Here is a 14,574-nt window from a genome sequence, read left to right as displayed (position 1 = left end):
ATTAAAACAGCTTTAATAAAACAATAATAAAGAAAAAGGGCGTGGCAGATGCACTTCCTTGACCCCCTGTTCCCAAAAGCACCAGAAACTGCTAGACCAATTCATCACTATGGTCATGCACACACCCCTTGGTCAGCAGACAGAACCCTTGATGAATGAGACACTTTGGTCGAGAGAAGTTTCTAGACCACTACTATAAATGACCACAGCTCATATTCAACTAGGGTAAAAACGGAGCCTGGCAGAGACCCACATTTGAGGTGGTTTTCCTTGGAGCAGTGAGTCTGTAGTGGAAGACTTTCCTCCTGAGACTGGCCATCTAAGGAAATTTCCTTGAGGACTGAGACACTTTGCGTTATTGGCAAGTGATCTTCTGTGTACCCTTGAGAGTCCTCACTTTGTTTAAGTGGGAAGATGTGCATTTTGAATCATTATTCTAGAGTTCTGGGATCCCTTGAGTTTGTATCAGCTTGTGTAGTAATTGAACTCCTAACCAATATCCAAATCTGTTATATAGTGTTGTCAGAGTGCTGGATAATTTTTTATAAGCCTCACTTCTAGTTGGTTTTCTGCTAAATAGATCTGGTTAGAATAAAGTCTGTTTGGAGCTTATCACCTGCCTAAATTGATTTCTGGGGTGCCTCCATGACAAAGATAATATTAATATTAATGAAAAATATACAAAACCAATATTTAGTTTGTCCAATGATGATGATGGAATTGCTCTCCATGGTGGTGAGCACCACTGATGGTGCTGGGAAGTCTCGGACTGAGACTCAACAGCAGGTGGAACCAGATTCAGGAATGCACGGACTGAGATCAGCAGCAGCTGAACAGAGTCCTTTGAGGATGCCAGCCATGAAAGAAGAAAGCACAATCCCGTAATGCCTCAGCTTTAAACTGAGTATGACATGTATGGGATGGAATACTTTGTTGGTCAATTTTTCATCATCTGTTCTATCCCCTCCTCTCCTCAGGTGTGACTCTTTTATGCCCCTTTACTTACAGAACATAAGAGATTTTGCAGTGACCTTGGTTTCTATAGGAATAAGTATAAGCATGGGTCTTTCTCCATATCGTTCCTACCATTACCTTAGAACAACTGTAAACATCAAGCATTGTCAATTCTAGGAGCAGATATTTACTAAAAATTGTAGTTAGATTTAGAAAGTGCAGTTACTTATAATAAACTTAACTGAAAGGAGATATTACTGAAAGGTGAATTGGTTCTGTCCTAGACAAAACTAGGACACTTTCTGATGTGGCCCTTTGTTTTAATAGCAACTGCTTCTCTCACATTTACTCTGTAACATGCTTGTGAACTGGTTGCTCTGAAAGGTTCAATGGGCCATGTGCTAAAGAAAAGTGTGGAGAGTGAGATCTGTGTATGCGCAACTCGTTCACATATGTAAATAGAACACACACACATTCAACAAAAGGATATACATGCACACTCTCACAAATCCAGAAGGCATCTGCCTCTGTTGGTATGATTCTCTCCCTTCCCTAATTAATACGAAAAATTCACCCCATTCAGAAAAACAAGTTCTTTGTTCTCTCCAAACAAGTTTGGCTGTGTAGCATCTTTCAGTTCAGCCCACAACAGTTAACAGACAACAAACAATACCTTCTTTGATTGCTTCTTCTAGTTCTGCATGAAAAGCCATTATTTCCAATAGTGATCCTTCAACACCTCCAGCACAGATATTCATTCTTTCTAATAATTACAATTCATCACTGGCAATACACATTTGCTTGATAGCTAGCCAGTCTTTTGAGATCAGTTTGGCTTAAAACCAGCAGCCTGTCCCAGAGCACCTACTCTGACACACGAGGACTATAGAACCAAGAGATCTTGTTGTAAGATAGGTCCATATTGCTGAGAAGTTGCCATATTGCCCAGATAATAGTTTCTCTGTGTGACACAGCTACAACTCTACCAAAGGCAGCTGTGCATAACCCGAGAGTACCAGAGAGCCCCATATACTCATCTGTTGTATCTTGGTTTCATTGATCTACTTAGTTAAGGATTTGACTTAAAATTCTCCAATATTGCTATAAAGGCTTAGTTTTGTTGTATCAACCCACCTTTAAGGCTGTGCCTGTACCGTGAATGTTTTTGGTGATATTAGTTAAAGGCATGTCACACCAGGAAATTGCTCCAAGCAGACAGAGCTTTTATGTATGTCACTTACTGCAGCCCTGCTTAGTAAAATAACCTGTTACAGCACAGTGAGGGACTGATCTTGCCAGTACAACAGCTTCGGCTAAAAATTGCAGATATTATACTCCCCTAGCAATAAGGTTATGCCAGCAGATGCTAATCAGTTATGCATAGCTTGAGTTATTTTGAAATTTCAGGCTGGTAGCAGAGATAATGAAACTTATTTCAAGCAAATATTTGAATGTCTGTTGACAGACTATTTGCACCAATTCAGAGCCTTGGGCATAAGATTATTAGAACAGAATAAGCTGACCTTCCCATTTTAGAGCATAAGTCAAAGTGAAAGGGTGACTGGTAATGAACATGACAGAAAAATAATGTTCTTACAGAAGAGTTTGCATCTTTACTCATTTTCATATGCATCATCATTTGCTATTTATCAGATGCCACTTTCCCCTTTCACAGTGTACATGTCATGCATACTTTTCATTTTCTCTCTTTTTCTCTCTCCCAAACACATGCAGAAATGTGTACTCTAACTCACTTATCACTAATAAGGAAGAATAACCAGCTTTGCTTTATGTGAACAGCTGTTGCTAATATAGAAATTTTCACTTCTAGGTAAGCAGTGGCAACATAATACAATGCCTAGAAGAGAAATATGAAGGAAGTTACGTGTCATTTACTTATCATCTTTTAATAACTACAAAAAGAGCCTTGCCTTGCTAATTCATCTTTGATTTAAACCTGTAGATGGATGCCTAATTACAAATACTTCCAAAATGGAAAAAAACCCTGTCACATCTATTCTGTAACCATATAAAAGGACAGAGCAGGATAAACATTCAGAAAGAACTACACAGCCACAGAAAAGTTTAGGATGGAAGGGTTCTCCAGAGGTCAGCTAGGCCAACCTCCTACTCAAGTCAGGGCAAACGTCAAAATAAGATCTTAGAGATATTTCCAGCTGTGTTTTGGAAATGTCTGAGGATGTGGACTCCACAGCCTCTCTGGACAACCTCTTCCAGTGCTAAGCATTCTTGCTAAGATTTTTTTCCTTCTGCCCAACCGAAATTTCCTTGAATGCAAGTTACAACTGTTTTCTTTCATACTGTAATAACACACCTCTAAGAGAAGTGTGGCTTCATCTTCTCTCTGCCACCCCTTAGGCACTGGAAGACTGCAGCTGCATCTTCCTTTACTTTTCTTTACCTGTTTAAAATAACCCAGTTCCTTCTGTCTCACCCCTAATGTCATGTAATCCAGGTCCCTAGTCATGTCACTGCACCTCTGCTATTTCTGAACAATAGAACGCTATCTTTCACAAAAGCGATTTCTCCCCTCTCCATTGAAAGCTATTAAGTCATCACTACAAGCCAAATTTTTATTGAAACCTTCTACTTCAACAGCTTCTTCTACCACCATTAAGGCAGATGTATTAGGATTGTTTCATACAGTTATTCTAAGTGTCAATCATAGAACAACACTGTTATAAACATAATTTCAATTCAGTATCAGACCCATTTGGAAGTTCAAGACTTATTACTAAGCAAAACTGGGATGAACAGTTTTAAGACAGAAAATTAACTACAAGCACTGCACGTAGTAAGGAATTAAGCAACTACAAGGACGGAAAGGGACAAGAAATAGGTTGTAAGTAAGGAAGAAAGAAGTAAAACAAATGACCTGAAGATTTCGACTTTGAAATATAATTGCTCATTAAGAAGCAGTGTCTGTTCCTCAGTGGACAATACCTTCTTCTGACAAGTGAAATGGCAGCCTCAGAATTCCACCTCAAAGTCCACCATAAGTTACTGCTACAAGAACAATCAGGTATGCTTTTGTTGGGGGTTGTTTTTAACTACTACCTACATATCTTAAAAATATGTCTGCTACATTAGATCTTTTTAGTGAGATTTGTATATTACCTGTAACAACACCACAGTACTGATTCTGAGAAGCTGGCTTTTCAGTAATTTTCTCCTCTATGGACCTTTTTCGTCTGTACACCCTGTGTGCATGACCTGTCACAGCCAAAGTGCGATTGAGTGGCTCAATAAATATGAAGTCCTCATTAATCTGTATAAAGCCCATCTGCAAAGGAAAACAAAAGGAACACATAAGAAATGAATTTAAGAAAGTATGAAACTGTGCACAGTCCTGCAGAAGAAAGAAACCCGCAAAAGTCTATTTAAGAAAACCCTTTGTTTAAGCAACCTTACCAGCAAGGTGCCTACCTTTAGGTTTTACAAGCATTTCTACTTAAGCGAAATAAAATAAATTTCATTTATTTCAGCTAGATCTGTGTGGGTGGGTGGCAACATGCCAGTAGCAGATGCATGGTAAAAGATCTGGAATGTTAAAAGTTTGCTATGGGAGACTCATGGGGTCATTTAAATATGTACAGCATGTACAGAAAAGTCTTTACACTAGTTTTTTTCTCAGTGTATTGTCACATTTTTAGATAATTATATTTAATGAAATCACAGGAATACTTTAGGGCATAAGAATACATCCTGAACAACTATGAAGCTGGAAATTACATCTCGCAACTCTGCTTTTTCAAATTAAAAAAAAAAAGGAGAAAAAAATCCAAACCAGCAGCAATCCTTCCTTGATTACCAGCAAGTAACACAGAAAAACATTCTGATACAGCCATTTAGTTGGTTAGCTTCCCTCCAGCCACAACATATTTATACACACAAACATACATAAAAAACTTAAAACAGTGTGGCCAGAGTTAAAAAAAAAAAAAAAAAACTATAAAACATATTTATATAAATTCCATACAAATGTAACTCAGTTTAAATTGTCAAGCTGCCAATACACACAAGTTTCTGTCAAGAGTAAAGTTGGAGACAGCAAGGTTTTGTGGTTTTTTTTTCCTCCTAGATAATATCATCAGCAAGACTGACAGTTAACTTTCTCATCTTTAAAATTAAAAATCTATTAAGCAGTTTTGCTACACAAAGAAAACAACATGGTACATCTGGCTGAGAGAAGTAAAGATCTCATCTGTATGTTTCCGAATGGACAGAAATAGAAAAAAATTTTGTTTCTTCAGGAATTATGTAGATGCCATTATCACATTGGATATCCTCCCTGACATATTGATAAATAATTAAAAAGAAATTCCAAGAAGGAAAACAAAATGAAATTTTATAGGTGGTACAAACCAGAATTTCCATCAAACATAAGCATGCATTATTTAAAACAAACAAACAAAAACCAAAACAAACAAAAAACTCAAAACCAAACCGAAACACAAACCCAAACCAAACCAAACCAACCTTCTCTGCACAATCACATTAAATAAATGTGAATAGATGTATTTAATTTTTCAATCAGCTACACTAGCTGCAGAATGCTGAGCAGCTGTTGAAAAGTCACCATTAACATTGTACAGATACATAAGAGTAGCTGGTTTGTTTGGCTATTCCTTTTCCTTTTTGCATGTGCTTTTTAGGTGATTTTATCTTCACCATGAGCTTTAAATGTTACACATTCAGAAGATTAGCTACAGGTGTATTGCTAGGTACTTTCTGTACGCCTACCAGATACCACTTCTATATGTCTTGAATAATGTTACCTTTACATAACAATTAACTTTTCTAATAGAAACTATGGATGATGTTAAATGAAATTTTATTTAAAAGCATAGTTGTCAAATACAGTAAAATGCATAAACTGTTTTTCATTTGATTTTCATGTCTAATGCTGAATTTCACTCAGGTGTAGATTATTTTTCAATCATTATTTAGCCTGTGAGAAATGCTGATAAACTCTGGATATAGAACAGGAATAGCAGCCCATCAGGTGGCTATCTACATCTAAAAAAACAAGACCTTAGGCCACCTTGAGCAAAAACTCAATCATCGCACATCTGCCTATTTCTTCTGTCTTCTCTGTCTTTGCTGCAAAATGAAATCAGGGCTTTAAGATACTGTTCTTCAGACTGCCAGCCAGACATCCAGTGACAAAACCTCCATGTCATGAAAATGCATAGCAAAACAAGTATTTTTAAAAATGTAAAAAAAAAAAAGTATATGGGTTAGAACTGTGAAATTTAAAAAAAAATGTAGCACACATACATCTCAGAGGAGTTCAAGCCCAGTACAACCTAATTTGGAAAAAAATTCCTCAGACCTCCTAAGTAAGGATGAAGTGGGTACTTGCTCTGCACGTAAAGCATTACATGAGATTAAGTATGGACACTCTGAAATGGACTCACATCCACAACATGCATTTTAAAGTGAGCACTTGCCCTCATAAATGAAGGCTTTCTACAACATTCATTCACATCATATCAAGACTTTCGCTCACACTACCCTGAATCTTTAGGAAAATCATTCTCTATAGGATGCTGCTCTCATGATGTTTAAGATCACGACTGCTTTTATCAAAACAAGCTGATGTTGTACATGCAAGAGGATTTCTTCATTTTTGTTAGATGCAAATAAAGTAAAATAGTGAAACATGAAAAATTGAGATAGGTTTGCATATTCTGACAAATTTCAACAGGTGCTATTATTCACATAACCATACTTAACTGAGCAAGAATCTCTCAAGCTGACAGTGGAGAGTGAAGTGTAAGCTGATCACAGAAATGACACAAATCCCAAGGAATCTGATTTGTTGAAAAGAAAATTAAGTAAGGGAGACCAGTGAACAAAGAAACTATAGACATCCGGTCCGCCCAGAGGGTCTGTGGTTGTTACCCCTCAAACTTCCATTTGCCCATTAACTCACTGCTGGTCAAGCCCTACAATGTTTGGCATTTCCTCCAGATTCCAAATTTCATGTTTCCTAGTCAGAAATAAACTATTTCCTTTTTGAGACCAAGTCTGCCTCTATAAACACATTATTAGAAGTTACTGCTGTATTTGGTACATGTGCTGCTTAAATTGCCAATATTCTCTTATTTGCTATGATTTTTAAACAGTCCTTACAGTGCAGGACGATATCTCAACAAAGTATAGTCTACTTAAGAAGTGACCATAAACAATCATTGAGTATCTCCACAATAAAAATATTTGAATAAGGCTGTGTGTGCGACAAATTAATTTGTAACAAGATTGGGATCTATCACAAGATGTCACCAGTTATTTCCAATGTTAGCTTTACTGAATGCAAGTACCTAAAACAGATTTTAGCATTTGTGCCTTTACTGCATCATTTTTTCAGAATCTCACCTTCTCAAATCTTGACAGCTGTTTCTCAAGGAAATTTTCCACCTAACAAAGTTGTCCTCGCCCTGTTTTACCAGGCTGACTGATCACCTGTACCACTGATAAAATTGCCAATTGACAATACTAAGAACACAAACAAATCTATGTTAAATATATAGGAACAACTGGACTGAGTCAGAACAAAGGTCCACCCTGTACAGTATCCTCTCTCTGACAGTGCATAACAGGTGACAAAAAAGGACATAAGAACAGAGCAAACATGTAGTTTCTATACACTTAGCCTACAGAAAACTCCAGTAGGGAGCTGGTACCAGTAGCTTCACAGTATGCATAAACTTTATGGTATGCATAAACATAAACTGCAGGGGAAATAAACAGAAAAATTCCTCCTCCTCCCCACATTTGCTCATTTACAAGATTACCAGTCAAAAAGCACTATTAAAGAGTTATTTGCCATGCAGGAAGGATTCATACAGAAGTAAAACTGGTTAGCTTTCTTTTTCCAACCACGGTGAATGAGATCTCAAAAATATTTAAAGTCCATTAACAAAACTCATTATAAGAAAAATATGGAAAAGGATCTATTAAGATCCTAGCATACAAAAGGGTGGACAGAGGGTTAATTAACTTTCCATGACCTATAGACTCCACTTTCTTTAACATTTACTTTAAAAAGCAGCCTTTTTGGTTGTTGTTTTGGTTTAGTTTGGGTTTTGTTTGTTTTTGTTTTGTTTGTTGGTTTGGGGGTTTGGTTTTGTTGTGGTTATTTTTGTTTTGTTTTTCACTTTATAATGAGTAACATACAAGCATTGTTCTTGTGATCCCTGCACTGCAAGTGCTTTCAGACGTCGTTGGTTAAGTCCAGTGCTGTCCTTCCACAGTCTAGAACTCAAAGAAGACAATGGTTTCATAGCTTTGGAATTGATTCCATGTTGTCAAATGTCTACTAGTAATCTCACAGTCCATAAATGGTTGTCAGGCTCCTAAATATCACTAGAGAGCTGTGACAAATTTAACATACCTCGGAAGCAAGGTAATTGAGACAAGATATATGGCCACAACTGTGAAACTGCTAGAATTGTGAAATATCTATCGACTTTTATTCAAGTTTGCAGACATTCACTAGGACCACAAGAAAGGCTGCTTTGATACAGCTGCATTTTTTCTCATTAAACTGAACATTAAAGAGTATTTTGCAGTCTGAAGTCCCTTTGCCTATATTGGTTCTTCCATCCTACTCCACAAATGCCTTTCTTATCAACTTGCACCACAACCAGACCTACTCAAAATAAAACCTCCACCCCTAAAATCTCCTACACTCTTACCAGCAATAGTTCTTCTTGCCCACCTCCACTTCCAAAGTGTGCCTGTGTCATTATGGCCAGCTGGACTGCCCATATTTCTTGCAGGTGATAATAAATAATTTCTTTGTATAGTGGTGAGTATCTCTGCCTGTCATGCAGTATACTGTAGTTTGATTCCCTAACAGGGAGTCAAATGATGACAATGATTATGATAAATAATAATAACAGTAATAACAGTAAACCAAGTGATGTACAATGCAATTGCTCACCACCCATCAACTGATACTCAGCCAGTTCCTGAGCAGACATTCCCCCAGCCAGCTTCCCCCAAAATATATACTGAGCATGACATCATACGGTGTGGAATACCCCTTTGGTCAGTTCGGGTCAGCTGTCCCAGCTGTGCCCTCTCTCAGCTTCTTGTGCACCTGGCATGGCATGAGCAGCCGAAAAGGCCTTGACTACTTAGCAACAACTAAAACAGCGTATTATCAACATTATTCTCATTGTAAATCCAAACCACCGCACTATACCAGCTACTAGGAAAAAAAATAACTATCCCAGCTGAAATGAGGCCAATAAGGCATAGCCATTCAGCTACTTGTTGGCATCTTGACTCTCTGCAAGGCAGAATTTCCTAATGCTTCAACTGCCATTATAAGACAACAGATTCAAAGTACATTTTAGTCTGGAAGAGGTAAATTATATCAGCTGCAATTTTATCAGATAGTCTCTAAAATGATACCATGTTAGTAATTTAGTAGCCACTTCTGTAACTCTTTTTTTTAAACCTTAAAAATATTTACTAATGGTCACATACGTGAAACATTTCATATTTATTAAACTCAACTGGAAACACAGAAACAATCATTTGATTTTAAAAGCAATTCAGTATAGCTATACACTCTGAAGATTACTGGGCAACATTCAGTAATACTGTGTTAAGACATATCACATTCTATATGGTGAATTGCAACGAGATACAGATAGCATTAATTCCTTCTGAATTATGCTTATAAATTAAAAGTTCCAACTCGACGTTAAATCAGGTCCATTAGAAACCATGTATATTTTATTATATATGCAGTTAAGTCATAACATTAAAAAAAAAATAATCCAGGATAGCAAATACTGCAAAATAAAGTTCCAACAGCAACATTAACTTCGGCTTAAACTGACATTCTATTTTTTAGTGCTGTAATATGAATGTTACACTAACATTTTTTTTTTAAACTTTACTGAGATAGAATAGTTTTTCAAGTAAAAACAAAAAGCATCTTATTCTGGAGAAAGCTCTTCCTGCCAGATCTAGAAAAGAAAACTTTTTATCTGGCCTGTACAGGGTTCTATACCTTTCAGTTTCCTTCTCACTGAAGAGCAGTGGAAAAGCAGCAAATTTACTTGGTGATAAGAATATCTCACCAGCAACATACTGTTTCATAGCCATGCTCTAAATTCACTGCCTACAAGACTCCCATGATAGTTTCAGGTTCTGAATTTTAGTTATTCAGTTCTCAGTGACATGCAGCCTATCTTGTTGAAAGACTTGGGTTCTTCCAATGGCATTTTGCTGAAATACAGCTAAACTAAGAAAAGGTATTTGAGTTTCAACTGGGAAGTCGGTGACAGGCTCTATTCTCTGCAAGAATCCCACAGCTCTGCAAAAACCTACTCGCCCAAATGGTCCCAAATAGTGCCAGTCTGTTAAATGAGGAGCTCACATTTCCCTAGATAAAAATCTGAGTTTAGAAGGTAACAGATTAGAATGCATATCTCTTAACTGCAGACTGTACTTTTAAGATATAAAAGACACCAAAAAATCTACATAGGCTTATTTACGCACTGGCCATTTACAGAGTATAAATACCCTAAGTTACATGGCTAGCTTTTCACATTTGGGATGTATCTTTAATTTATGAGAAAGGCATCTGCAGAAATCTCTCAGTTCTGTTTAATGTATTCCTTGTGATGGACTTAGGTTTTACTGGAAGTTAGACAAAAATGCTTCAGTATAATTTGTATTATTAGGCTATGAAGTCCACAGCTTATAATGATTAGTTCTCACATCTCCAAGATAAAGAATCAAAAGTCAGAATTTCTGTAGGACACTTTAGGAAATTCTCATGTCACATCTGAGATAATTAACCCTCAAGCTGTAACCTGTCTGCATAGCTGCAATACAGTGTCTTTAAAGGTAGAGGATGCATTTTGCATACCTATCATAAGGTGATAAAACAGCAAAAATAGATATTATAAAATTCATGTAAGCGTGGATAGTACAAACTGTGATTTTCCAAGCATTCAAAAAAAGCTTTTCAATGTTTACAGGTAAATATCTCATTAATAACACTAAGCTTTAAAGTGCTTCAATTAATTTCAGCTTTAAAGAAAGGAAGGAAAAAGCTGTAAAGGCACATGTATTAACAAAAGTCTAAGCCGAGAACTTATTTGTATCACTACAACATTATAAGCTTCTTATCCACATTTCACATCTGGTTTTTGTTTCAGAATTGGCCCTTTTATAATAGGTCCCATGGTATCTGGCTTTACCATAAAAGTTCTCATCTCTTTTGCTTTCTGCTGTCTCATGGAGTTTTCTAAATCCACAACGATCCATGCTAAAGATGAAAGGCTGAAATGTTCCCCATGATAAAATACGTGATCACCATAATCAATGTGTAATGACCTTATAATATTTATATTTCATTGACTTTATACCAAATGGACTTTAGCCTACAACATGCATGGTTAAAATTATTTTCAATCAAGGAATTACCTAAAAGGTCATGTTACGAATTGGTACACAATTCACAAAGGTTAGCACAAGGGTTAGCACAAGGGTACAAACTCCTTTTTTGCTACAGACTAACACAAATTTCAGAGCAAATACAAATTCCCTAGTTTCCAGCACAGTATATCCATATTTCGTGATTACATCTTAGAGAGATACTATTTAAAAATCCATTATTTTTGAAGAATAACATTAAAATGCTGAAGTAGTTATTACCCTTGTTTCTCGTTATTTTATAGTGTTTTACAATGACTATATAGACACAGAAATACACACTCCTCACTCTGAAAAATCCACATAGATGCAAAAAAATAATCCTGCTATTAATCAGCAGCATAAACTATGCTACTCGCTAGCGAACAGGCATTCACTATACACAAAATGAAATTGCAAATAAAATACAGAAAATTTATCAATTCTAGTCTTTATTATTTATTTCAATGACTTTTATTTAGATAAAAGCACAAAATGTTCTTCCTAAACTCATTGTGGTGTTCTGAAATCAGATGTTCAGTCACTGCCATCAGCAGTGAAACTCATGAACCTGACACAAGTCACTCCAAGTGCCATTACTTCCTGTGCAATGTAACAGGCTGGTCATCAGGTTCAAATTACCATCTCTTCACATGCCAACTGGTCTCTTCTCCTTAAAATATCAACTGGCTATAGACTCTTGCAACAAGAATGCCACATCGCTCATGAAGTCCACTTGTTCAGCTTGTGCCACTGTTTCCATAAAAGTCTGTGCATTTCCAACTACTGTACACTCGCCCTTTGATCTCCAGAAGAATTCAGTAGAATTGATAAACCAATTGTCAAATGTTAAAATTATATGTTCAAACCTCCTTTCTTTTCACCGCTCAAGAAGCTATTGCCCCATTTCTGGTTGATTAAGCTGTGGCTTAAAGGATCAAAGAAACCCCCTAAATTTAAGAAGCACCTGTGACAAAGGAAAGTATACCTCAAGAAACAGAAAAAGTTGTGTACTCTGTGAAAGAGAAAACCGCAGCAGGATAAGGCCACTTGCAACTAAGTGAATCATCTGGACTTCTCCAGTGCTGATTGAAGCACTTGGTATAAATGCAGACCATGCATATGTTAAATTTACTTATAAATTTCACTTGAATATTAAAAACAGACTCAGGTAAAATCAACTTCTAAATCAAATCAAATTTCTCTTTATGTCATGTGCAGCAGGCATTATTTCTTTATTCTCATTTTACTAACTTAACTCCCACTGCTTAAGTCCTGTAGCATTGAAAAAGTAATAAAGGATAGGAAACAGTCCAGCACATAGAATGCAAATTGCCTTGTATTTTAGATGTATGCAATCCATAGATCAATTCCAGCCTCCTATGCATTCAAGACTTCGTAAAATAGAGGCTTTCTGACACTCTTGTAACACAGATCCTTTATTAGCCTGGACTTCTTTTTAATGCATTTCCTTGCTGTTAATGTTAATTAAAGTAGTTTGAATAGAACTGCTGTTCTATTATTTTGCTATTCCTATTTGAAATTTGTTTGAGATTTTTCTCTTCTAATAGTTGGAAATCTTTCCAATTCTCTAACCTTAATTTGTTCATGGACATTATTTTAGATCCATCTGACACCGAGTCAGCATTGTTCTCCTCCTTGGCCAGCTTTCCAGGCTCCTTGATATTCACTCCAGTGTTTTTATAAAAGGTAATCATACTGTATCACAATTTCTGCTGTGTGATGATGAGCACACCAGCCTTTGACTGCTGGTTGATGAAACAGGCTTTACTACTATAAGTATCCTTGTAGACGCAACTGAATTCCTCTCCTTGAACATCGCAAACAGAACTGCAAGACATATTTCAGCTACTGTAACTTTCAAATGAGAATAAAGTTTCTGTATCCCCACTAAATGTCCTTCACCAGTTAGATGCATCTTTCACATCCACATCACGCCTAATGGCTCATAATGATCCTGTGATCAGCAAATACACCATCTTTTCCACATTCTGTCACTGACATCTACTATCAGTCTATAAAGCAAATTTATAAATGTAGTATAAAAGGAAGTCATGCTAGAAGCCACTTACACCAGCCTTTGGTCTCTTTAATTCTCCTGTGCCTCCTAGCTCTGAATTTACTGCTAAAGAAAAATCAACTCCCCAGGTGTTGCCACCAATCTTATCTCTTGTTCATATAAAGCCTCCTAGCTAGGTCCTTCATGACTAGAACTGGCCAGGAGCTTTCCAGCAAAAGAGGGTTTTTTTCCTTTGAAAATACTGAATCATCAAAAAGAATATGCTCTTTATCATCTAAACCACTGCTTGCTTTCCACATTAATATCAACAAAAGTCAGACTGAAAAGCAGGCAAGATTTACTGGACCCTGTCTCTCACTCTGCCAGCTAAATTTGTGAGAGTGGGACTTCAGAATGATCATACCAAGTTACACCAAAGGTACGTCTTCCACTGAAAGGCAGCCAGCTTCACATGGAGAATTAAGTCTTTAAAAAGTGGGAAAGCACAGAACAACAGCCAAATACATAATAGGATCATGAGGGATAACAGAATTCTTACCACTTGTTATTTCCAATTTGTTCTTTTCAGACATAGTTATATCTGACATTCTGTTTTTACAAAAATATCTTTTTTCACCTCACTTTGCTAGATCTAACTAGTTTTATCTGATAGTCTTTGATGGTACTTACTTTTCCTGTATTGTAAGGCATGCAACATGTTATTAGCTAGATATGGTGGTGAAAATAATGTGCTAGCAAGTTCATTACAGCATCATGTATAAGCTTTCATAGATTCTCCTTTTAAAAACATAAAAACCAAACCCCACAACTTTAAGAATAAGTTTACTGAAATTAAACATATGTTATTCTTTTCACAGATTTATTACTTCAACAGCACATTGTAAATGGACTCCAGTGTACACTCTTTTTTTGGCAGCAGTTACCCTGAACAATAGTTTAATCGTAGTTGCTTTAGTCAAATTAGTTGTGTCAAAACACTGGAAGAGGCTCAATGCTTAAAACACAGAATGCATCCCAAACCCTTTTAGGTCTTGCACTGAGAAGGTACAGTGTAATTTAAGCATCCATAAAAAATTCAAAATCACTAGTGCACCACAACTCAAGTTTCAAAA

At 36.5% G+C, this 14,574-nt stretch overlaps 1 protein-coding gene across 1 annotated transcript in view; it reads right to left on the bottom strand.

Annotated features, from left to right (window-relative positions):
• Positions 1-14,574, bottom strand: part of ADAMTS19 (ADAM metallopeptidase with thrombospondin type 1 motif 19) — a 148,542-nt gene that overhangs the window by 112,937 nt on the left and 21,031 nt on the right. Inside the window, exon 3 of the mRNA XM_065656283.1 lies at positions 4,093-4,258. Coding sequence (XP_065512355.1) covers positions 4,093-4,258 — 166 coding nt within the window. The remainder of the gene's footprint in view (positions 1-4,092; positions 4,259-14,574) is intronic.

Source organism: Caloenas nicobarica, chromosome Z, assembly GCF_036013445.1.
Source record: "Caloenas nicobarica isolate bCalNic1 chromosome Z, bCalNic1.hap1, whole genome shotgun sequence".
NCBI lineage: Eukaryota > Metazoa > Chordata > Aves > Columbiformes > Columbidae > Caloenas > Caloenas nicobarica.
The sequence above is the reverse complement of the archived record's forward strand: the minus strand, read 5'-3'. Positions and strand labels throughout refer to the sequence as shown.